The sequence below is a fragment of the Bombyx mori genome, chromosome 11, assembly GCF_030269925.1.
Source record: "Bombyx mori chromosome 11, ASM3026992v2".
Classification (NCBI taxonomy): Eukaryota; Metazoa; Arthropoda; class Insecta; order Lepidoptera; family Bombycidae; genus Bombyx; species Bombyx mori.
Window position 1 is genome coordinate 15,255,138 of NC_085117.1, and position 22,884 is coordinate 15,278,021.

Here is a 22,884-nt window from a genome sequence, read left to right on the forward strand (position 1 = left end):
CGCCAAAAAGTCGATGTTGATACGCAAGATCTAGTTCTCCATTAAAATTCTTAATTAATTTGTTTTGTGTCACTTCCATCTATCTATATTTCAGCCCACCCACGTCCACTGCTGGACGTAAGCCTCCCCCAGGCCTCGTCATAACGATCTACGCTGCCTGCATTCAGCTCTCCCATTACATTCAACATTTCGTCCGTCCACCTCATTTATAGTATTTTAATATTATTGCATAATTATGTTTATTTTTTACGGTTTTTTTTATTTACAGATATTTTTCTTATTTTCTTTTATAATATCGTAAGATAAAAAAAACGTCATTTTTATGTACCACTTATGTCTGCTAAAGATTTAAAAAAAGCAGTTGTAATATATTGTAAACTTATATGTTATACATCAATGTAAACATATAGCCCACGGCAATAATTACAAAGTATAGAATATGATTTGTTTTGAATTGAAGCTGTTTTATTATTATACGATTAAGTGTGAAAATAATATTGAAAATATAGTCTAGTGTATTAGCCATGTGCTAGTTATCTTTGACTGACTAATTTCACACAACGAACATCTTATAAATAATAAGATTTTGAAAACAAACTAAAAATATTTATGTACACTTACTTTTGGCGGGAACGCGTAGAGTTAGTTGTGTGATTTGTTTTATTTTGTCTATTTAGTGTTTCTTCAAAAGGCAGGAACCCGACCCGTTGGACGGACCAGATTCGTGCAGCCCTTGATACCACAGTGCACGATGCTCTGCCAGATAGGAACAGATGGCGGTGCATTATAAAAAAACAAACTGTTTCAAGGCCATAACTACGACCCTCAGTAATGAAGAAACCGACGCAAGGAGAAGAGTATTTCTTCAGGTTTAAATGTGTAATAACGGTGGTTTATTAACTATTTAGTATCCGTGAAAGTGCACAAATGTGGGAAAATGAAATAAAGCCGCTGAACGTTACTTCTAGGGATCCTCCAAAAAGTCCACTGAAAAAGTCTCAGTAAATGACCACCATTTTACTGAGATTACATTTCATCACATATTATCTCATCTCATTCCATTTCATTTTGTTTTCATTTCATTTCATATCGTTTTCATTTCATTTCATATCGTTTTCATTTCATTTCATATCGTTTTCATTTCTATCATTTTTCATATAAATTTTTTTCATTAAAATTAAAATAGGAGATGTATGGAAATGTAGTGCAAGGTAAAGGGGGAAGAGGTCGACCGAAGAAGACATGGATGGAGTGTGTGAATGACGATATGAGAGAGAGAGGAGTGAGTGTTGAGATGACGGCTGATAGAAGAGAATGGAAGAGAAAAATTAGCTGTGCCGACCTCACTTGGTGGGATAAAGTGGAGAAAAAGAAGAAAATTAAAATAAGACTTGACCTAAAGGTCTTAGTTACCAGGTCATAAAATCCCTTAAAAATGGTAAATAGGAAATTCAAATTACTACTTCACTGAATTACTTAGGTTCTATAAATACCATAAATAAATAATAACTAATACCGTACGGTACTAAAAAAGAATTCTATGGTGTACAAGGGTGTACTTAATACCTAACTTAGTTGACAAAAAATTGAAACTAGCAAAAGGTTCAATCATTTTCGGTCAGTGTAAATTGGTGTAAATTATTTATTGTAATTGCTTTATACCGTTTAGTTACGTTTAGTTCAGAATGACGACTTTGGATGACAAGATTCTAGGAGAGAAAGTACACAATTACTGCAGTAGCAGCGAAGATGACGGGTCTGATGATGAGGATAGTAGAAGTGGCGATGAAGAAGGAAATATGCCGAATAAAGAAATAAAAAATGCCGAGCTGCCTCCCATCAATAGTTGGAACGGGTCTGCCACGAATACTGGACCTAAAGGAGTTATAGAAGACTGGCGGCGCTTTAAACAGTTAGAAGCGGAAAATCGTGCTGAATTAGAAAAAGAACGTATTGCATTGTCCAAAAAACTGACACTTTCAGTCAAAACAGAACGCGAAGAAGCTCAGGATAAAAAAATTGAAGAAATTGAAGATGAATTTAATGAGCTGATTGATGAAGAATTTCTCCAACAATATCAAAAGCAAAGACTACAAGAGTTGATGGCACAGTTGGAAAAAGTTCCTAAATTTGGAAAAGTTGTCACGTTGAATAGTAGAGTGGAGTTTTTAGATGCTATAGATAAGGAAGACAAAAAAGTCACTGTGATAATCCATATTTACAATAATGTCACTATTGCATGTGAAACAATGGATGGATGCTTAAACATTCTTGCTTCAGACTATCCTGCTGTAAAATTCTGTCGCATATCAGCAGATATTACAGGTTTGAGCAGACATTTTCGTGTTGATGGTGTACCTGCTCTGTTGGTTTATAAAGAAGGACAGATTATTGGGAATTTCGTAAAGATGAGTAATGAATTGGGCAATGATTTCTTTGCATCAGATGTTGAGAGATATCTAATAGAATATGGGATGTTGCCTGAGAAATAGGTTAATACATGTTAGTAATTATTTATATGTTGTGAGTATTTTCTACATAAGCTATAATTTGTAATATTTACTAGATACTACTACTAAATTTTCTGATAGATAATTAGATCCCCAATATTGAGCTTTAAAGTTTTTAAGATTTAAACTTCAATTGTAAGTTTTATGAGTGATAGGGTGTTCCGTGTAACTATATGTACCTACATGGTATGAATTAGTATGGTCAGGAAAATATCACTATTTTATTCCACTATTTCAGTCTAATCTGTTCCACTATTTCATTCTGTTCTATTCTCTATTTACTAATCATGTAACTACATATATTTTAAACATTAGCTATATGACTATTTCAGAGCATAAAATTATTGATACAAAGCTTGAACAAGGAAACATGTCACAAATAAATATCCTGTGCTGCGATTTTATATATAAATCCTATTTTAAGATCAATCAATTTTAATTTAACTAATTCTTCTTAATTAGCAAGTGTAAATAAGCTAGAAATACTAATGAGTGATAGTAATAAATGAGAGATGCACTTTTCACCAATAGCTTGTTGACTTATTTGTTTTGTATCAATATGAGTTTATTAGATACCTACTCTCCTCCCTCTCCTAAATCATGATTTAGTCTGTTTGGGTCAACTGGTCAGCACCAAAATGCTGGTGAACTTTTTAGAGAACTTAACATGATGCCCTGGACCAATCCACTTAAACCAAACTTTTAAAAAACAGTTTGAAACCTTCAATAGAAGATAAAAACTATCTATCTGTCAACAATCTATCATCATCATCATTATCCTGCCCTTTCCCAATTATCTGGAGTCGGCGCAACATGTTTTCTCCTACCATACTCTTCTATCATATACCATTTCTTCGCTCACTCCCCTCTTACCCATATTGTCTTTCACACAATCCATCCATTTCTTCTTAGGTCTACCTCTTCCTCTATATCCTTCCACATTCATAGTTAACACTCTCTTATCAACCCTGCGCCATTTTGAGAAGGCGGCACGACATGAGAACCCTCTCATCGTAGCCGCTGGAAACTACATACCCGACCCAGTAGACCGAATGGTAAACCGTCGACGTCGCCCAAAGCACGTCATTACGGATCCTCCTGATCCATTAACGGTGCTTTTAGGCACCACAAGCACCGGTCACCGTCCTCGTCGAACCTGTCGCTTACGACGAAGGGCTCGACGAGCGAATTAACCCACAGACACAGCCCACTGAGTTTCTCGCCGGATCTTCTCAGTGGGTCGCGTTTCCGATCCGGTGGTAGATTCTGCGAAGCACTGCTCTTGCTAGGGTCAGTGTTAGCAACTCTCTGGTTGAGCCCCGTGAGCTCACCTACAAACGTTAGGGCGAAGCTGAAATAGCCTCTCAAGGCTATCAGCATAGGTAGGAAAAAAAAAAAACACCAACCTCATTTTCATTTCGTCTCATCACATGCCCATACCATCCCAAACGCGCACTCCTCAGCTTCTCTGTCACAGGTCTGTCAACAATCTAATCTGAATCTAAATAATTTTTTTTTTATATTAATTATATAAAAATTATCAGTATTTTAATCTGTATGGTTTGTTGGTTTAAAATGTTTAAAATTTTCAAGAAAGTTACATTCATTGTTTGTGTTGATTAATAATAATGAAATTACGAGCTTTAATTTTTAATAAAGATTTAAATGTGTGGTATATTATTAGTTTCATTAATTTTTTTAACTAAGCTGTTAAAACCTAAGCTGATAACCCTTGAGTGGCTATTTCAGCGTTACCTTAACTAGTAGGTGAGCTCACGGGGCTCAAACCTGACGACGTTGCTAACACGAACCCTAGCAAGAGCAGTGGTTCGCAGAATCTACCACCGGATCGGAAAGGCAAACCACTGTGAAGATCCGGCGAAGAACTCAGTGGGCTGTGTCTGTGGGTTAATTTACTCGCCGAGCCCTTGGTCGCAAGCGACGGGTTCGACGAGAACGAGGACCGGTGCTTGGGTACCTAAGAGCACCGTTAGTGGATCGGGAGGATCCAAGATGACGTGTTTTGGGCGACGTCGACTGTTTACCATTTGGTCCGCAGGATCGGTTATGTAGTTTCCGGCGGCCACGATGAGAAGGTTTTCGTGTCGTGCCGCTTTATCGAAATGGCGCAATGATACCGACTGTAGATACTTACTGCTGGACTCTAGGTCTAGGTCGTCATGAAGGTCGACGTTCTTGACGAACCACGGAGCTCCGACGGCTATGCTGCAAAAACGGGATTGAATAACTTGGAATGATTTTGAGTTAGTGCGGGCCGCGTGAGCGAACACTACACTTGCATAGGTCATGACGGGGCGTATGCAAGTTTTGTAGAGTGTCACCTTATTTCTAAGGGACAATTTACTTCGCCTACATATCATTGGGTAGAAGCGTCCTAGCATGAAGGCAGCACGGTCGAGTACCGTTTTTAAGTGGGTGCAGAATGTCATCCCTCTGTCGAGGGTACTGAAGTATACTTTAAAGGTCTATAGTCGAGGGTAATACCTAAGTATTTTACTTTTGAGGCCCACGGTATGGGTTGGTCGAACATGGTGATGGGGTTAATGCTGGAGGTGTTTGCGCGTTTATACGGGAGTGGGGTGCTCGAAGTGGTATTCGGAGGGCGATCCCTTTTCAAGAGCACCGCTGTGCTTTTTGTGGGGTTCATGTCGATGCGTCACTTCCGGAATCACTGTCCCATGGTGGTTGCTGCGGTCTGGAGTCGCCGATACAATAACGACTTCTTCCTACACGTGTAGAAGATAGCCGTGTCATCGGCGAAGAGCGCTAGACGGCTCTCCGGAGCCGAGGTATATCATTGATATATAAACAGTAACGGGGAAAGGGCGGAGAGAAAGAATGAATGAATAAAGAATGACTGGTAGTTATTTATCTTAAACATAATATATAAGATTCATAATGAGTTAATTGTTTATAAGAAAAATATCGATGATAAATAGTAAAAAAACTATTTTTGAAATGTAATTTATTAATTTGAGAAGTATTCTTACAATAGCTAGTTTTGTATTACTCAATAAAATTCAAAGTATTGCTTAACTTAGTATTCATTTATCCTAATTACGATTTCGGGAATTGTTTTTATCATTATACACTTATCTAGTTATGCAATACATATGTATTTACTTTAAAATTTTAAGAATTTCTAAATTAACAATACATTTACAAAAGTAAGAAAATTCTAGTGATTTCAAAATTATGTCTATCAAATTGTTAAAAATTGTAAGTCATTTACAGTTTGACTTTTAAATTGTTTATTCGTTTCCATGTTTTATTCAGATCGCTGACTCAACAATCATGTATTTGCATTAAGTTAAATAAATCGGATGTCATTTAGTTCAGTCATTTCTCCGAATCGGAGCCAATACTAAATGTCAAAAAGGGAACTTAAATTGTTAACATATTTCGACAACTTCATCTGACATTTCGACACGCCTGCGCTTAGGTGGTTTCATTGTGGGTTCGTCGTCATCTTCCTCGATTATCTCCATATCACTGTCGCTGTCCTGGCGAGATCTGGAAGGTCCTGGTGCAGGATCCTTAGCGCCATTGGAGCCGTTAGCGGAATTTTCTGCTGCTTTAGGCGCCGGCATCGGTTCATCGGTATCTGTTACCAGCCGCCAAGAATTTTCTTCATCTTCCTGCTGCAGTCTGACCCTGACTTCATAGTTTTGTAAGAAATCATCCACAAGTAATGCACAGCCGTCATTCAAGCCGATTTGTTCCAGAGTTTTGTCATTGTTGTGTTCAGTTTCTCCTGGTTCGGAAGATAAAATAACAAGACCTTTGCCTTCTACACTGGCGTCTGGGGCTTGCATGTTTAAGCCCTCTTTGAAAGCCGTATCTAGGTCTTTCAATGTGAGTTTTTTCAAGTTGCATGCTAGAGCCACTTCTGGCTTTGGGGGACAGACATAGCACTTAGGATTAGGTGGAGTTAATGCTGAAAAAGTAAAAAAAAATCAAGGAAATTTAATTTAAAACGATGAGCAATTAAAATTGTTTTACTATAAAAGTAAAAAATCGAATAAAACAAGTATGAGCTTAAACTATCTTAAAGCTTAAAGCTTTAGCGTAGCTTAAAGCTACGTAAAATCTTCTCATTACAAATACCAGTGTCTCAAGACGAAAGTCTTTGACGAAAGTCTTCAAAGTGTGTGTTGCCAGTGATGACATATGGTACTGAGACGTGGTCGCTCACAATGGGCCTTATGAGAAGGCTCAAGGTCACCTAAAGAGCAATGGAGATGGCTATGCTCGGAGTTTCCCTGCGAGATCAAATCAGAGAAGATTCGCAGGAAAGCCATGGTAACCGACATAGTCCAAAGGATTGCGGCATTGAAGTGGCAGTGGGCAGGACACATTGCTCGCAGAACGGATGGCCATTGGGGCCAGAAAGTTCTTGAGTAGCGACCGCGTACCGAAAGACGTACCGTGGGTAGGCCTCTCACAAGATGGGCCGACGACCTATTGAGGTTCGCGGGGATCCACTGGATGCAGGCAGCGCAGGAGCGGTCTTTGTGGCGAGGCCTATGTCCAGCAGTGGACGTCTATGGGCTGATAAGAGCTTAAACAGTGAAGCTGTTTGTGGTTTTTGTTCGATTGACAAAACCCGAAATAATTAAATATTTATTTCATATATAAATTGATTGTGAACTTGTTGGAAGTAAAAAACTCAATAGTTTTAAGTTATGAAGATAAATATGAAAAATTAATTCAACTAACTTTTTTCAGGAACAAAAAGCTGTCCCCTGTGGTTTACTTTAGGTCTCAAGTACACACTAGTGCAGCTTTCTATTTCTCCTTTCAGTATGGACTGTGCACGTAACACAGCCAGACCAGCCACTATTGCATTGGCCGTTGCGATTGCCGGAATGATGTTACCTGCCATTGCTGGAATTTTTTTTTGTATTTTCATTAGATTTTAAATCAGCTAAGAGTTAATTTATTTTGGATTAATTTTTCGATTTAGTTATTATGAGGTGAGGTGGATTTTTAAGAATGAGTGAATTTAATTTATATTAATTGTTAGGCATTCCTTAATTCAATTCCTTAGGTGACTGATAGCGTAGCCCTTAATAAGGTTAGCATGCTTTATAAATATTTTATATTCGGTTTAATTTTTAATGAGTACCTAGTGTAATTAGGAAAGATGCTTTACAAAATAATTTTACTTTGGTAATGGTTTTTTTTAATAACACTCCAAGTTAAATCATATTCTTTTTTACATTACCATTTTTGATTGCTTGTAATATATTTTGTGTGCCTAAACTTATTATTATTACAATTATTATTCAAATTTATTTTTACATTTAAATAAGTATTCCTTTAAAAAAAATTCTAAAAGAGTCCACCAGGTGTCTTTTCTGATATCTGGTGTTTTATAAATATACAGGTCAAAACTACCAACCTGCCTCCGTCTTTACAGTTTTACGTTGCAATTATTATTAGCTCTTACATTTTAGTATAAGTTTTCTCTCTGAATCATTTATGTCAGAGGTAGCAAAGAAGCTTTACAAATTTGTTGAAATGAGAAACCCGCATTTAGCAATATTTGTTACTTGTTTTAATTATTTGTAAGTATACTGAGACCTAAGAAATTACATCTCAAGGTGGGTGGCGCATTTACGTTGTAGATGTCTATGGGTTCCAGTACCACTTAACAGCCAGGTGGATTGTGAGCTCGTCCACCCATTTAAGCAATAAAAAATAAATAAGGTAAAGGGCCATCCATAAAGTACGTCACACGTTAATGGGGAGGGGGGGTATCACCGAAGTGTGACATCGTGTGACAAGGGGCATGGGGGGTCAATACTTTTGTGACGTCACATGTTAAAATTTAAAATACTAAAACGCAAAGTTTGTATGTGAATTAAAAATTTTAAAAATTTACAAACTTGATCTATATTTATTAATAATTTAGCATTCTCGCTATGCGATAATCTCTCATGCAACGTCATTTAACTTCTAGAGCGGCGTTGTAATGCAAGTGAGACACTCAAATTAGGATGTTCCTGACGTTCAAATTCAGAACGAAAATGAAGTGCCTGATTTACCAGTAATAGCTGATATAAAAGAGTGGATCCAAAGTCCATGGACACTCGATAATTAAGTTTTTTATCTTTAATTAATATAATTAATCGTTTATTATTTTCTAACTAGTCGTTTGTTTTTTCGGTTTTATGAAATGTTGGACTTTATGTTGATTTTATTAGATTATTATTTAATAAAAATAAGTAAAAAATGAAAATAGCTGTTTTCTCTCGATTATTTTTAAATACATACATAAATTTAAAAAATGTGTGACGTCACATCAGGAGGGGGGGTTATAAAAATGTGACAACCTGTGACAAGGAGGGGGGGAGGGGTTCAAAAGTCCTAAAATTCGTGTGACGTACTTTATGGATGGCCCCTAAGGTGATTTTAAAAGGTTTGTATAACATTAACAGAGCATGCCCTTTGGAGTAGAATAATAAACTTACATTTGATTTCGAATCGTGATTTTAGTGGTATATTAAAGATATGTGCGCGTATGTTAGCACAGGCAGTTACAAAATCCATGGCACTTTTTTCATCTTTGTCCCATACAAGATGGTCGTCACCCGGACGCGATTTCAAATCTGTCTGTAGAGCCTTGCAGCTTGCTGCAAATACCTGGTGAATTTTATTTAAAATTATTATATAAGAGGTGAAGGAATAATTCAGAACTTTTGTGAGTATTCAGTTTCTTTTTCTAGTTTGTACATTACTTTGCATGTAACAAGTACAGAAAAAATACTTTTCTAGTATAACAGTGCAGATAATATTTAAAAAGCCTGTTTCTGTTGAGGAATATTATTATTTCTTCATATTTTAGTTTATTACTTTTTGTATTGCATTCTATTTTTATTGTTATCAATACATTGATACAAAGTATTGACAGGTATATTGATTATAGTCGAATTTTGATCAACTAGACTCTGGAACACTAAATAATAGAGCCACTACTTAATCCAATTATTGTAGTGTGGCACACTATAAGCTTTTCAAAGAAGTGGGTGCTTGCTTTATTCTAAACCTTTTAATTAGTTTAGATAAATTTATTGAAATAGTCCTATTGAAGGTCATAAAAACTCACTTGTGCACATTCATATACTGTCCAAACTCTTTGGTCTGGCAACCCTGAATGTTGAATTTTTGGAGCATCTTTTCCAGGTAGATTTTCCCATGACAGTGGAGTGGGAGGCCGACGTTTCTTCCACAAATTCTCCATAGATAGTAAGTAACGGATATCATCACCAAATAATTTTGTGAATAACTTTTCTGGTTCATAATTAGTTTCTGCTGCCCAGGCTCTGGTACTTTTTCTTTCAACATTACCGGCAGTAGTACTTTCATTAGACAACGCTGATTGTCCAGCATCACCTGCAGCCTCAGGGTCAGCTGTATCAGGACTCACATCTTGATCAGGGTCTTCTTCTCCAAACAATTGGTTGAAGAGGTGTTTTGCCCATACAATGCAGTGAATAGGTTCTGAAGGTGTATTACGAATTGTGCAACCTGGGAATGATTTCTGTGGTGCTTTAGGCTGGCATTCATAACATTGAGTCAGACCTTTCTTGATGAGCTCCACCTGTAAGATAAAGTAAGCATATGGGTGTTGGTTCACAAAGTCGATAGTGCTCTGAGTACTTTACCAACCCATTATGAAATCTAAAATTTATTTATAATCAATTTTTGGGTACTTATATAATTAATAATAAAACATACTCTATGCCTTTAGTACTGCTGCAAAAATAAATTCATATACAAGAAAATGTCTCCAAAATATTTTTCTAGACACAATTACCAAACAGTTTAATGATAATTAAATTAATGTCATTAATAATCCTACTTAATGATTTCCTTTATTTTTAAATTACATCTCACCTGACCAGCATATCCTGCTGTACCTGTCTCTATAAGAGGTACATCAGCAGCAAGACACAATCTATTAACATGGTTACGGGCAACACGATTGTCCAGTGCATTCATCACAATGTTGAACTGTTTGAAGTATTTTACACCATAGTCATTGCTGCAATCAAATACAAACAAGTTGTATTAGTTTATGTTCTCTATTCACTTATCTTTTTCACATTTAGGATCTGAATTTTTAAGGTATTGTAGTGAAAAGTACAGAAACAGAACCCTTACAGTTGTCTTGTATAACAGATAAATTGTATTTCATTACACTTTACTAAGTGGTTGTTATGAAATTAGTATGTGTGCATATTAATAGTGCTGGGCAGCTTTAGGAGATAATTACTGATTCTAGAAAACAAAATTGTAAATTATTCAAAACATTGGAAACAACAAATTACAACGAATACAAATACAAGATGAGCTGTAAAAATTTATCCTTCGGTAGATCTTAAAATTATAATGTTTCTAGTACTTTTTAGTTAATGGTTGGTGAATTTAGAGTTCTGCTTCTAAAATCACATTCACTATATATCTCTTAATTGGAATGTATGAAACATAACTTTTATTCAACTTTGCAAATGAACAGTTTTGAAGCAGAAACATCCTAATATTTTCAACATGAAATCATTTAAAGAATGTTTGTTTATAACATGTAAGGTAACATACCTGATTACACTGTCATGGTGAGCTACGATTGTTACGTTAGGGTTGAAACTAAGGGCGCTATCCTTTGCAACTTGAGCCTTTGATTTCCCAACATGCTCTTTGTGAAAAAGAAACTGACGATTCAAGTTGCTTACGTCGATAGTATCAAGGTCGATCTAAAAGCAAACATTGCGTCAGAAACAAACCTTTTATTATTAAAAACATAAAAATTGCTCAGTACACACAATTTCAATATATGGGAAGCCGGTTAGCACGAGATTTTTAAGGATCTCACAACCAATGCCGCCGGCGCCCACTACCAGCAATTTAGAATTTGCAATAGCTTCTGTCAATTTCTCATCGAAAACGCCAGCGACCCTCGCGACCATTTTGATTTATACTTCGACAGATCGAATAACGAAATTATGTGCAAAATTTGTTAAAGTTTTCAACACAAACTCAACGAGGATACATAAATGACCTGTCAAATCACTGGCTTATGTTCTTTTTTTTAAATAATTTATTGGCTTGGAATTTAGTCTTTTAAGCCAAACAGGAATTTCAAGGTTCACTCCGTTGCAATCCATATCGTAGTGTGACTTTGTTGTCAGCTAATAATATTACAAACAACTCTATTGACAAATAAACTTTTCATAACGTAAGAATTTAGTTAATGAGTTTGGAAAGTTAAGCATCGCCCAATTAAACCGTTATGAAAAATCCGAACGGGAGATGTTACTTAATGTATATTAATAATATGAGATTTTGACGAGCATCTCGACTGAGAATTTTCAATTTATTCATTTATTTTTGTTTATGAGAAGAATATCTCACAAAATAAAGAATGTCATCTAAAACATTCTTGCTAAAGAGTGCTTGTTACTCTTTAAACCATTTGTATACTCGTAGTATTAGGCAAATCGAATCTGCATCAATAGTAACATTGTACAATCTATTATTATAGTATAGCTTAAGAGAATAATCTTGGGTCAAATAAAGTTTGATTTTTGCTTAAGGGCCTATAAAATCCGTCATAAAAAGTTTCGTAAAATGTGTGGTATTTATTATTATTTACATGTTTACCATAGACCTATCGACAGAAAATTTTATTCGAATAATAACGACGAATTGCGATGAATGTCACGTTTCCTTTTCCCCTCCCCCTTCTTTCTGTCTATCTGAGCCTGTTACAGTAAGTAATAACTGTTACAGTAATACGCCCTATTCGGTTGTACGTTTAAGATATTCTGGATAAGATTAGTCAAAGCACCTGCATGGTGTGGGTATGGAAATGGAGAATGAAGGTAGAATGTCTTATACAGAAATCAACCAGGCTCAATAAGTGACTGAAGCGCTGCTATAATAGAATCTAATTTATCCTGAATGAAAATAAGTTTATAATAAAACATGACGCTTTCTGTTAAGGTTCAGTTTTACGACCCATTGAATTTTTATGCCGACGGCTTTAAATGACATCGAATCCTATGTAGTAAGCTAATGTGTCATGTAACACATATTTGCTTTAGAGAAAAACCCAGGATGCATTTGTTAAATGCAGCATTAAAGTTTATTATTTATTAGAGATCTATATTGTGACGGCTTCTTTGCTTCTATTTGAAGAACTAGGTAGATGAACCTCACGAGATTTACGCATACTTTGTGTTATGATTGGTAGTTCGTAAAAGCTTAGGGATCTCAGAGTTCAATGAAACTGCTTTTATTTAATTAACGGTTCCAAAAATTAAAGGAAATGTATGAAAGGATCATGCCAACCATGAACTGATTTTTGTGAACGGCTTAATGATGGTATCTGGAGGGCGATTCCTTCGTGTCACTCGACAGTAATGATACAATATTCTCAATTGCATTACATTGCGTGCTGTGTAAGAAGCAATATTTGCTTTAAGCATTGCAGTTTTTAAATGTTGTTGTATTTGACTATCACTTTGAATTTACTTATGTACCTACTACGTGATAAATAGCAGTTAAAGGTACAGTACGGATTTATATAAATATGTCATTTTTTCTATATTAGAAATTATACAGAATCTGATATTAGTCTTTAAAAGTTACGTAAATTTGTGAGAAGTGGTTTGGTGGGTACCGATTATGTACTGTTTAAGTTAAAGTCGTCCTTTAAATCAACAGGCTTAAGACAAGCTTATTGGGTTACACCAAGAAGACGTGCTCATTGTTTAGTTGTTAGATGCGAAAGATCACATACTATAATGTTTTCAGCAACGTTAACAGAATTTCAGTCTTAAAAAAAATCATTATATTTTCCTAATTATTCGCTTGTAGCTTATATCTGGGGCTATTCCAGTTACGCTCAAACGGGAATTTTTTATAGCAACAAAACATAATATTTTTTTACGAAATGCATGTGTGGCGGTAGCCATCGTAAAACATAATAAATAACATAATTGACACAAGTCTCAATATAGCTAACGACATTTTCAAAATGAGCTTACATAATAATATAAACTAACATAGTTCTAAACAATGAAATTCTAAACGTCGATCCACGGAGCAATTACACCCCTTCGGTATAAGATCTTCCCTTGTCACTATTTTCAAACATGTATATAAAAACAGTATTTAGTACATATAAAAATATTGTTGCTTAAACAGTAGAATAATATGTTTATAAACATATACATTACATGTGTTACAACATGTAACACATGTAAGTTGGATCTTAAATTATGTTCTATTGTTTGCTTATTTGACCTGACTGCTTTCCGAAACGGCTGGACAAAATTTGACAGGAATTTACCAGGCAGATAACTGTTGTTATAAGAAGTAGCTTAGAAACATTTTTTTAGAAAAACAATCACGGTCCCGTACGTTAAAATTAAAGATCATCAAAGTGTGAACAAAATGCGATTTAAATAGGGAAATTACCTACTATTTTAGATAGAGTCACAGCAAAGCGTGACGCTGCATGACGCAGGGCTGAGTATTTTATTAATGTATTATCTAAACTTAGAAATGCAATCAAAGATCTGATCATTATTGAAATCAGTGCGTTCACTTAGAAAATCGATACGTTTTCCACACGACTTGTCAAATGACCGGCCCATCGCCGGTCGAGAAGGTCGCGGTTTGATGCCGCCCTCTGACTGATTGTTCGCGTTCCACGTTCAGATTAATGTTTAGCCGAAAGCCCAGATTTTAGTGTGAGGAACGCGGCGGCGACCAGAAGCGGTCGAAAATCAATTTCGTTGGTCATTTGTTACGATCGTGGGCGAAACAGCCCTGGATGATACGGTAACGTCTCTGTGCTGGGTATCATAGGTATCTTGACCTAATTACGAATCGTGATTGACAAAAAACTATATAATTGTGTTACACAAAATATGTAATTATGATAATTTAATAATAATGCGATTTACTGGTGCATATGGGGTACTGTAACGCCCGTACGGGTGAGTACAAACGTACTGCCTGTTTCTGTCGCGATGCAGTCTCGACTTCCGCTTCAAGGGCGGGACAGCCGTTATAAGAATAAAACCATTAATCTTATGTCTTAATGTGGGTGGAAGCATTCACGTTGTGACGTCAATGGGTCTGGTTACCGTATAGCGCCAGAAGGGTCGTTAGCTCGTGAGCTCGTCCACCCAACTAAGCAATAAAAAAAAAAAAAAACATAACCCGTTCCATGGCCTTTTGCGTGACTTGCATTTTGGTCATAATTTCCTTTGCTTTTATGTCTCGACCCCATATACTATCACAGGGAGGAGAACAGATCCCTCAAATGTCCGACGTTTCAATTTCATAGGTATATTCCCCTTAGTAGGAAGATCTCCGCTACTTGCTTCGATGACCTATCTAATGTCGAGGTGATGGATAACGTTACGATGTCTATGGCTTTAGCGGTATCCTGAGGAGACGGAGTAGAGTACGGCTGAACAGGAGTGATGGTGGATCAGATTCAGCCAGTCTGATGCCCAGCGTGTGAGCATCCAAACGTACATACTGTCACTATACACCAGGTAGACCACGAGCTCGTTTACTCATCTAAACAAAAGTATAAACTACATATAACCTTCCTTCTACTCTCACATACGAAGGACAAACAACTGACTCTGGGGACGTTATCTGTAATCTTTTTTGTGAATACTTCCAATCAAATTTCCTTAATACTGCTACGGCTGATCACAGTACTGCTGACCAGCTCCTGGGTGTTAATACAAACATTGCACACTTTTTTTTTTTTTTTTTTTTTTTTTTTTATGATTGAAAGTTTACTGGTGGCCCGAAGGCCTTTCCAGTTTCACCAGGACAGGTGGGCGAGCAAAGGCTCAGCCAAGAGGGGTGGGATTTGCTAACAACTGCCCGAGCGCCTCCGCAGGAGACCTAACAACTCAAGAGCAATTGTTTCGCGAATGAATCTACTACCGGATCGGAATCGCGACCCGCTGAGAAGATCCGGCGAGAAACTCAGCGGGCTGATGCATGGGTTAGGTTGCACGTCGACCTCTTTGTCGAGTTCGACGAGTACGGTTACCGGGGTCCCTAAGCCTGCCCCTAGTATTAGAGCTGAAGGCATCTAATGCAAAGGTTATTGGATCTGATGGATCCGTAAGGACGTGTCTAGGGCGTCGACGGTGACTGGCTCCTGCATGATCAGGATTCGGGGAGTAGTCAGCGGCGGCAACGATAAGGCGATTATCATGACGCATAGCCTTATCGAAGTATCGTTCCGACGCTGACTTCATGTATTTCCGAATTGATTCGAGGCCCAGGTCGTCGTGTAGGTCAACGTTCCTCACGAACCACGGAGCCCCGACAGCTAACCTGCAAAAGCGGGATTGTAGGGATTGGAGGGTGTCTATGTGTGTGCGGGCTGCGTGAGCGAACACCACACTCGCGTAAGTCATGACGGGCCTTATGCAAGTTTTGTAAAGTGTCACCTTGTTCCGAAGGGACATTTTACTCCGCTTACAGATCATGGGGTAGAGTCTACCGAGAATAAACGCGGCACGGTCACGGACTGATTTTATATGCGGGCGGAATGTCATCGAGGCATCCAGGGTAACGCCCAGGTACTTGACCTTCCTGACCCAGGGTATGGATTGTCTAAAGAGAGTAATCGGGGGTGTGAGATTCCTCCTCCTAATCCGGGAGGAAATCCGTGTGGAGCTTCCCCTCTGAAATAGCACCGCAGTACTTTTCGCTGGGTTGATGTCTATGCGCCATTTTCGGAACCACTGTCCTAGGGCTAGGGCTGCGCTCTGAAGCTTCTTCGCGATTAGGGACTTATTTCTACTAGAATAGTAAACAGTCGTGTCGTCGGCGAATAAAGCTAAATGGGTCGGCGGCGACCGGGGAATATCGTTGACGAATAAGCTAAATAGGAGGGGTGAGAGGACAGAGCCTTGCGGGACTCCAGCTGTGAGAGGTCGTGGGGAGGAGCGGGTTCCCTCGACTCGATATCGAAAAGAGCGGTTCGACAAGAAGTCCCGTATGATGAGCACGAGACTATCCGGCACGCCCATGTTGAATAGTTTGAAAATCAAACCATTGTGCCAGACTTTGTCGAACGCTTTTGCGACGTCGAAGAAGAGAGCTCCCGTGTATAACGGTTTTGGTCGATTAAGCCCCACAAGAATGTGCTCCGTGAGGCGGTGCACCTGTTGAACGCATGAGTAATTTGTACGGAATCCGAATTGTTCATCGATAAGAATGCCCTTGGATGAGACGAAGTCTCTGAGGCGTTTGTAGAGCAGACGCTCATACAGTTTGCCTAGAGACATGAGGAGGCTAATCGGGCGGTAGCTCGTCGGATGATTTTTTGGTTTACCGGGTTTATGTATGCCGATAACGTCCGCTTCTTTCCACACCGCGGGAAAGATACAGTTCGCCATAGCGGCATTGAAAATAGATGCCAACATCACGATGAGTTGGACGGGTAGAAGTTTAATAACGCGGTTGGATATACCGTCGGAACCGGGAGCCTTGCGAGGACGTAGGTCTTTGATCAAGTCTTTAACTTCCATCGGGGTGACGGGTGGTAACGCATCAGAGGGTGGCAAGGAGGCTCTGCGTTCTACCTCACTGTCTACTAATTCTACATGAACAGGGTCCACGGATTGAGTGCTGGGCGTGCACTGGGTTTGCAATGTATCGGCCAGCAGCTCTGCTTTTTCGTCATCATCGAACGCCGCGAGTCGGCCTGAGGGGCCTACGAGGGGGGGCATAGTTACTACCGTATCCGATTTGAGAGTACGAGCTAAGCGGTAGTAAGACCTTTGAGAGGGCGCGAGTCCTTCTAAGAAATCAGACCATCTGGCATCTCGGACTTCGGTGATGCGAGACTTTACGTCGCGTTGTAGGGCACGCATTCGAATACGATTTTCCGCGGTAGGATACCTATCGTACGCACGGATCGAGGCGTTCTTAGCTCTAAGGAGTTCCCTAATATCGTCGGGCAATTTGAAGCGGTGAAGGAAGTCCTCCGCTACAACTTGCTTCGATGACCTATCTAATGTCGAGGTGATGTGTGACGTTACGATGTCTATGGCTTCAGCGGTATCCTGAGGAGACGGGATAGAGTCCGGACTAAACGGAAGCGATGGTGGATCAGATTCAGCCAGGCTGATGCCCAGCGTGTGCCAATCCACCACAGTCCTCGTGACGGGAACGGAATCGGGAGCGCGACCGAGCTTCATAACGACGGGACGGTGGTCTGAATCTAACTCTGAAACTACTTCGATCGAGTGTAAGCGCAGAGTTACGTTTTTTAATAACGCTATGTCGAGTATATCCGGGCGATGCGCGATATTTAGCGGGTAGTGAGTCGGGGTTAGCGGAGCGACGATATCGAAGGCGAGATCATCGACTAACGCGTCAAGCCGCCTGCCATTCGGGGTTGTGGTGTGTGAGTTCCACCTGATGTGTTTACAATTTAGGTCGCCCGCCAGAATGACAGAGCTCCCCATACCGAGCAGCGCCTCGATATCACTGCTTAGAACGATCTTATCCGGTGGAAGATAAGCTTTTTCTATTAATAATCACGTGCTTAATCTCGTCTGAGGAACATACGTCTAACGTACAACGACATACCTATTTCAAGGTGAACATAGTATTTTATATCAGGAAGTAAAATTATGATCATTTGGATGCGAAATTCAGGACAATTTCGTGAAACAAGATTACTCTACTCACCTGGTGATAAACGGTTATAGAAGTCCATAGATATCATAACTGAACGCAACTGCCTTGAGATTTGAGTTCGAATTCTCAATTGTATTGATTAGCACAGTCAATATGATATAAAATGTCACGTTGACGTGTTAACAGGGCGGTGTGAAAATGTAAAGAATATAATAAGATTTTATATATAATAAGATTTTAGGATATACTAGTAAATTTTGAGTGAATTTATTACCGGTATAGCAAAATGCCCCCGAAGAAAGGCAAAGGGAAAGAACCACCAAAACCTCCGCCAGGACCGAAACAAATAGGGCCACCTCCAAAGCCTAAAAAGCCACCGCCGCCTCCAGCCTGCTTCAGTAACGAAGATATTATGAGGTTTAAGGAAATGTTCAAAGCTCACGATGAAGAGAACATAGACAAGGTAAATCGTTATTGAGTTTGAAATTTAATTATGCAATAAAAAAACAGTTGTGCTGTCAACTGAAGCTGATTAGATGAGCTTAAGGTGTCCTTCGTTAATGTTATTAGTTCAAGATTTCCCGAAGCTCACATACATATGTAGATAATTCCGTAAATCCGGCCACCGCTTAGAGATATCTGGTCGACGTGTCCTTCAATCTGGAACGCGTTATTTTTGTGCGGCAGAGATAGATAGCCAATAGGCCAATAACCCAAATAGCCAGACCTCCGGCGTCTCATAGTATTCCTCCAATCGACATTCATTAATTATGTATTATTAGATTATCATAAATCATAAGGTTGTAATACTGATTATGTTTGAAGCTGCCATCAAAATAATTGAGTGAAACTTAATTACCGTTGCGGCTTTAGATTGTGTCGGATATCCAATCCTTTTTAATTTAACGAGGGTCATCACGCAAATGAAATTGCAGCGGTTCATTATATTTCGGCTTTGTTTCGTGATGTTAATTTGTATGTAACAAAATATTCGCGATGATCGCAATTAGACTAGACTAGGCCATGTTTGTTGTTTCTCTTCCAAGTTTGAACTTAGGTTGTGATTTTAGATCTCTTTTTCGTTTGCGAAAATGCAAACAATAATCTGATTACCAGATTCTGGCGAATATCATTGAAACGTAATTAGTTCGTTATGACCTAGCATTGTTCTCGTTATAGATCCCATTAGAGGCAATACCGCTGATGCTCAGAAAATTGGGGTTTAATCCAAAAGGAGCTGAGATACGAACGCTTTTTGCACAATTTTTAGAAGATGAATACGTTGATACGGTTGAATTGCACGAATGGTTTTTCATGATTGAAGCCAAAATGAATTGGGGTGACGATTTCGAGCTTGCTGTTACTAAAGCATTTGCTTGTTTGGGTCATGATGATGAAGAAACAGGTACTGTTGATTTTCTAGCTCTGAAAGAAGAACTAATGACATGGGGGGAGCCGCTGTCGGAGTTAGAATTCATGGATTGGACGAAACTTGCTATGAAAGACAAGACATACAATCCTGAAGATGGAATGTTTTCGTACGTAAAGTTTATTGAAAATATGAACAATAAAGATGTGAGGTATGTTAAGGAGCCAATAAACTTCTTTAAATTAGACCAAAAGACGTTGGCTGAGATGGCTATGAAGAAGGCTCAGGAAGAGAAAGAGGAACAGGAGCGAAAGGAAGCCGAAAAGAAGGCTAAAGAAGAAGCGAAGAGGTTAAAAATGATAGCTGACGGATTATTGCCTCCTGATTAATTAAATCGAAAAATATGATTGTGATGATTTCCAGATGAACAATAAAATAATTTATACCTCCAGTAAATTCTATATACGAGTATAATGTCTTAGTTAATTGCGTATTATAATTTTCTGATGGTATCCTATTTTCTGTTATTAATGTTTGAAGAGAAAACTTTGTCCCTTTTTTTAAGCTCAGCGCGTGTATAGTGGCATGATCCATGCTGTAAATTTAATCCTATTTTTGTACGTTTAATAAATGGAAAAGTACGTTTTCAATAACGTTTGAAATAAAATAAAAAGAGTTTATTGTGGTCGAAATTCGACTAATGGAATTTGCGTATATTCAAATTGTCATGAACGTGCAAGACGTGAAATATTCGTAAATGGCAGTCACGGTTTACTTAAATGAGCGTAATTATGCAAATTGAATTGAAAAGAAAATTGAAGCTTATTTGGATTGAGTCGTCTTTTTTATTGCGACCAAAGTCGGATGTTGTATGCTAAAGCTTACTTAGGAGATGATCATTCTTTAACGTGATTCACCTCTGTTGAGCTATTTTAATGAACACTTTTTTATTTGCTAAATACATAGGCTGTTGAGGTTTGGACTGTGCCCTAACTGTGTCGCGTCGTTCAGAGCTGCAAGTCTATTATTTTGATTTTGTTAGAATCGTCTGGTATTGTTTTTAGAGTATTGTTAATCCGAATTTCGAAATTGTCATTATGGTTGTTCCACGCACACTCTGAATACATCAATCAATCTTCTAAATAAATATTTATAAGTTTCACTTATAGTCTAGCCGCTGAAAGATAACATTCTTGACGGGTTGAGATCAAACAGACAACCCATGTCTATGTAACTCGGAAGAGACATTGAATTTGCGTTGAATTACATTAGCTAACGCGTTTTGTACGGATGGAAATATACCAATCTAACCAATTATGACATATTACTACAGTTACAAGACGACTTTATTGCGAGGTCATTGGCCGTCTATTGTGAATTTAGTTGATAATCTCGGATTGGCATCATGCCAATGGAATTGTTGTGGAATAGTTGTCATACTGACAAATTGCGTAATAATTAGAACATTAATATTATTATTATATTGCTAAGGGTCGATTCGACCAAACAAGAGTAAATCTTATTCTTAGAATAACTCGTCAGTTAATCGAGAGTAAATCAATTTTACGTTTTACCAACTACAATTCTAAGAATAGTGGGCCTATTCGGGAATTGTTACTATACCGCCGTTTCGCACGGAATAACGGAGCTATTCCTAGAATAAAGTAATGGCGTCTGTCAGTCCAACATCTGATTTCTGTCATTTCATAAATATTTATTCTGTTTTAATTTCAAGTCAACGCAATGCACTAAATGATTATTAATAGTCTGAATGCAACGTTTAAACGAAAAAAGATAAAACCACACGACAAAACTTGACAATTCCCTCAAACAAACAAGAAATAAAAATAATACGTTTGACAGCTGGATATCTTACACAACAGCTACTTTTTCACACTAAAATACGGCAAAATCGAGTTGACGATTTGTATGCTCTTACACTATGCCGTTGAACAACAACATTTATTTGCCGGATTTTATTTTTGTTCACCATTCACTCTGCTATTCGCGTATTGTTATTCCTAGCGCAAGTATACGTGGAAAAACGACTATGAATTTACTCGAGATTAAAATCATGGAATAGGTTATTCCTCGTATAGTTACTCGAGTTTAAATTTAAGTTTGGTCGAATCCGCCCTAAGATTCTTAAGCAGTCATGTTAAATAAGTGAACCTCAGATACATTGCGTATTTTTACATAATATTTCGGTAATCTAAGAAAAGCTAATGAAACAATCTACGTCCGATACCCTTGCATCGTGATCACAATTATTATTTATCCCAGTAACTTTCCTTGAACTGCGAAAAATATGCAGGGTTTTATTGGAACCAAAGCACCGTTATCGGTTTTTTTTTTTTTTTTTTTTTTTTTTTTTTTTTTTTTTTTTTTTTTTTTTTTTTTTTTTTTTTTTTTTTTTTTTTTTTTTTTTTATATTGCCTTTGTTGGGAAACTAGCATACGGCCCACCTGATGGTAAGTGGTCACCGTCGCTCATGGACGTCAGCAATGCCAGGGGCAGAGCCAAGCCGCTGCCTACCATAAAGTACTCTCCGCAAGCCTCGTTTGAAGAAGGACATGTCATAGCGCTCGGAAAACACCGTGGAGGGGAGTTCATTCCAAAGCCGGATGGTACGTGGCAAAAAAGATCTTTGGAAACGCACTGTCGATGAACGCAGCGGTTCCAGATAATATGGATGAACTCTGCTCCGATGGCGGGAGGTGCGATGATAAAAAGGAGATGAGGGAATCATCTCGAATAATTCCTCAGAGCATTCCCCATGGACCATGCGGTATAAAACACAGAGAGAACCGAAGTCCCTCCGTAGACCCAGAGGTTCCAAGCGATCCGCGAGAGCAGGACTATCGACCATCCGAACAGCCCGTTTCTGTATGGAGTCAAATGGAAGTAGCTGGTATTTGGGAGCCCCGGCCCAGAGGTGAGAGCAGTACTCCACGCGAGGTCGGACCTGCGCCTTATAAAGCGCAAGTCTTTGTCCAGGCGTGAAATACCGCTTCGCTCTGTTGAGAACTCCCAACATTTTAGAGGCCAATTTGGCTTTACCTTCCAAATGACTCCGAAACTGGACATCGCTCGAAATATCGACCCCCAGAATCCCGATACTCGCGGAAAGCTGCAGGGATACTCCTTGAAATTCCGGCGCCATGACAAAAGGGTCCTTCTTCGCAGTGAACGCGCAAACCTGTGTCTTCAATGGGTTGAACTGAACTGAATTCAGTTCACCCCACTTGGAAACCCGCCCCAGAGAGTTCTCCACTTCAGACA

General features: G+C 38.4%; 3 protein-coding genes across 4 annotated transcripts; 2 read left to right on the forward strand and 1 right to left on the reverse strand.

Moving 5' to 3' along the window:
- The first annotated feature begins 277 nt into the window (after positions 1-277).
- Positions 278-4,185, forward strand: LOC101743954 (phosducin-like protein). The gene has a single exon (XM_004932880.5). The coding sequence runs from the start codon at positions 1,686-1,688 to the stop codon at positions 2,490-2,492; it is 807 nt and encodes a 268-aa protein (XP_004932937.1). The 5' UTR covers positions 278-1,685; the 3' UTR covers positions 2,493-4,185.
- Positions 4,186-5,481: 1,296 nt separating this feature from the next.
- On the reverse strand, positions 5,482-11,741 carry LOC101743805 (SUMO-activating enzyme subunit 2). Its single transcript, XM_004932879.5, has 7 exons — positions 11,360-11,741; positions 11,136-11,290; positions 10,434-10,581; positions 9,643-10,137; positions 9,008-9,179; positions 7,251-7,418; positions 5,482-6,468 (listed from the first exon to the last, which is right to left on the reverse strand). The coding sequence occupies exons 1-7, from the start codon at positions 11,501-11,503 to the stop codon at positions 5,924-5,926; spliced, it is 1,827 nt and encodes a 608-aa protein (XP_004932936.1). The 5' UTR covers positions 11,504-11,741; the 3' UTR covers positions 5,482-5,923.
- Positions 11,742-18,378: 6,637 nt separating this feature from the next.
- On the forward strand, positions 18,379-20,119 carry LOC733115 (myosin regulatory light chain). Of its 2 annotated transcripts, NM_001047062.1 has the most exon segments (3): positions 18,427-18,696; positions 19,413-19,833; positions 19,835-19,874. In NM_001047062.1, coding segments are annotated over 3 exon segments (612 nt in total). In that variant the 5' UTR covers positions 18,427-18,519; the 3' UTR covers positions 19,849-19,874.
- The last annotated feature ends 2,765 nt before the right edge of the window (positions 20,120-22,884 follow it).

Bases quoted from the DNA above. Each gene is read 5' to 3' on its own strand.
- LOC101743954 (XM_004932880.5), top strand. From the start codon at position 1,686: ATGACGACTTTGGATGACAAGATTCTAGGAGAGAAAGTACACAATTAC.
- LOC101743805 (XM_004932879.5), bottom strand. From the start codon at position 11,503: ATGGTCGCGAGGGTCGCTGGCGTTTTCGATGAGAAATTGACAGAAGCT. The intron at 9,180-9,642 runs GTGAGTTTTTAT...AAAATTCACCAG, and splicing joins CAGTATATGAATGTGCACAA to GTATTTGCAGCAAGCTGCAA. The intron at 7,419-9,007 runs GTAAGTTTATTA...AAAAAATTCCAG, and splicing joins ATCACGATTCGAAATCAAAT to CAATGGCAGGTAACATCATT.
- LOC733115 (XM_038013643.1), top strand. From the start codon at position 18,520: ATGCCCCCGAAGAAAGGCAAAGGGAAAGAACCACCAAAACCTCCGCCA. The intron at 18,697-19,412 runs GTAAATCGTTAT...TTCTCGTTATAG, and splicing joins ATGAAGAGAACATAGACAAG to ATCCCATTAGAGGCAATACC.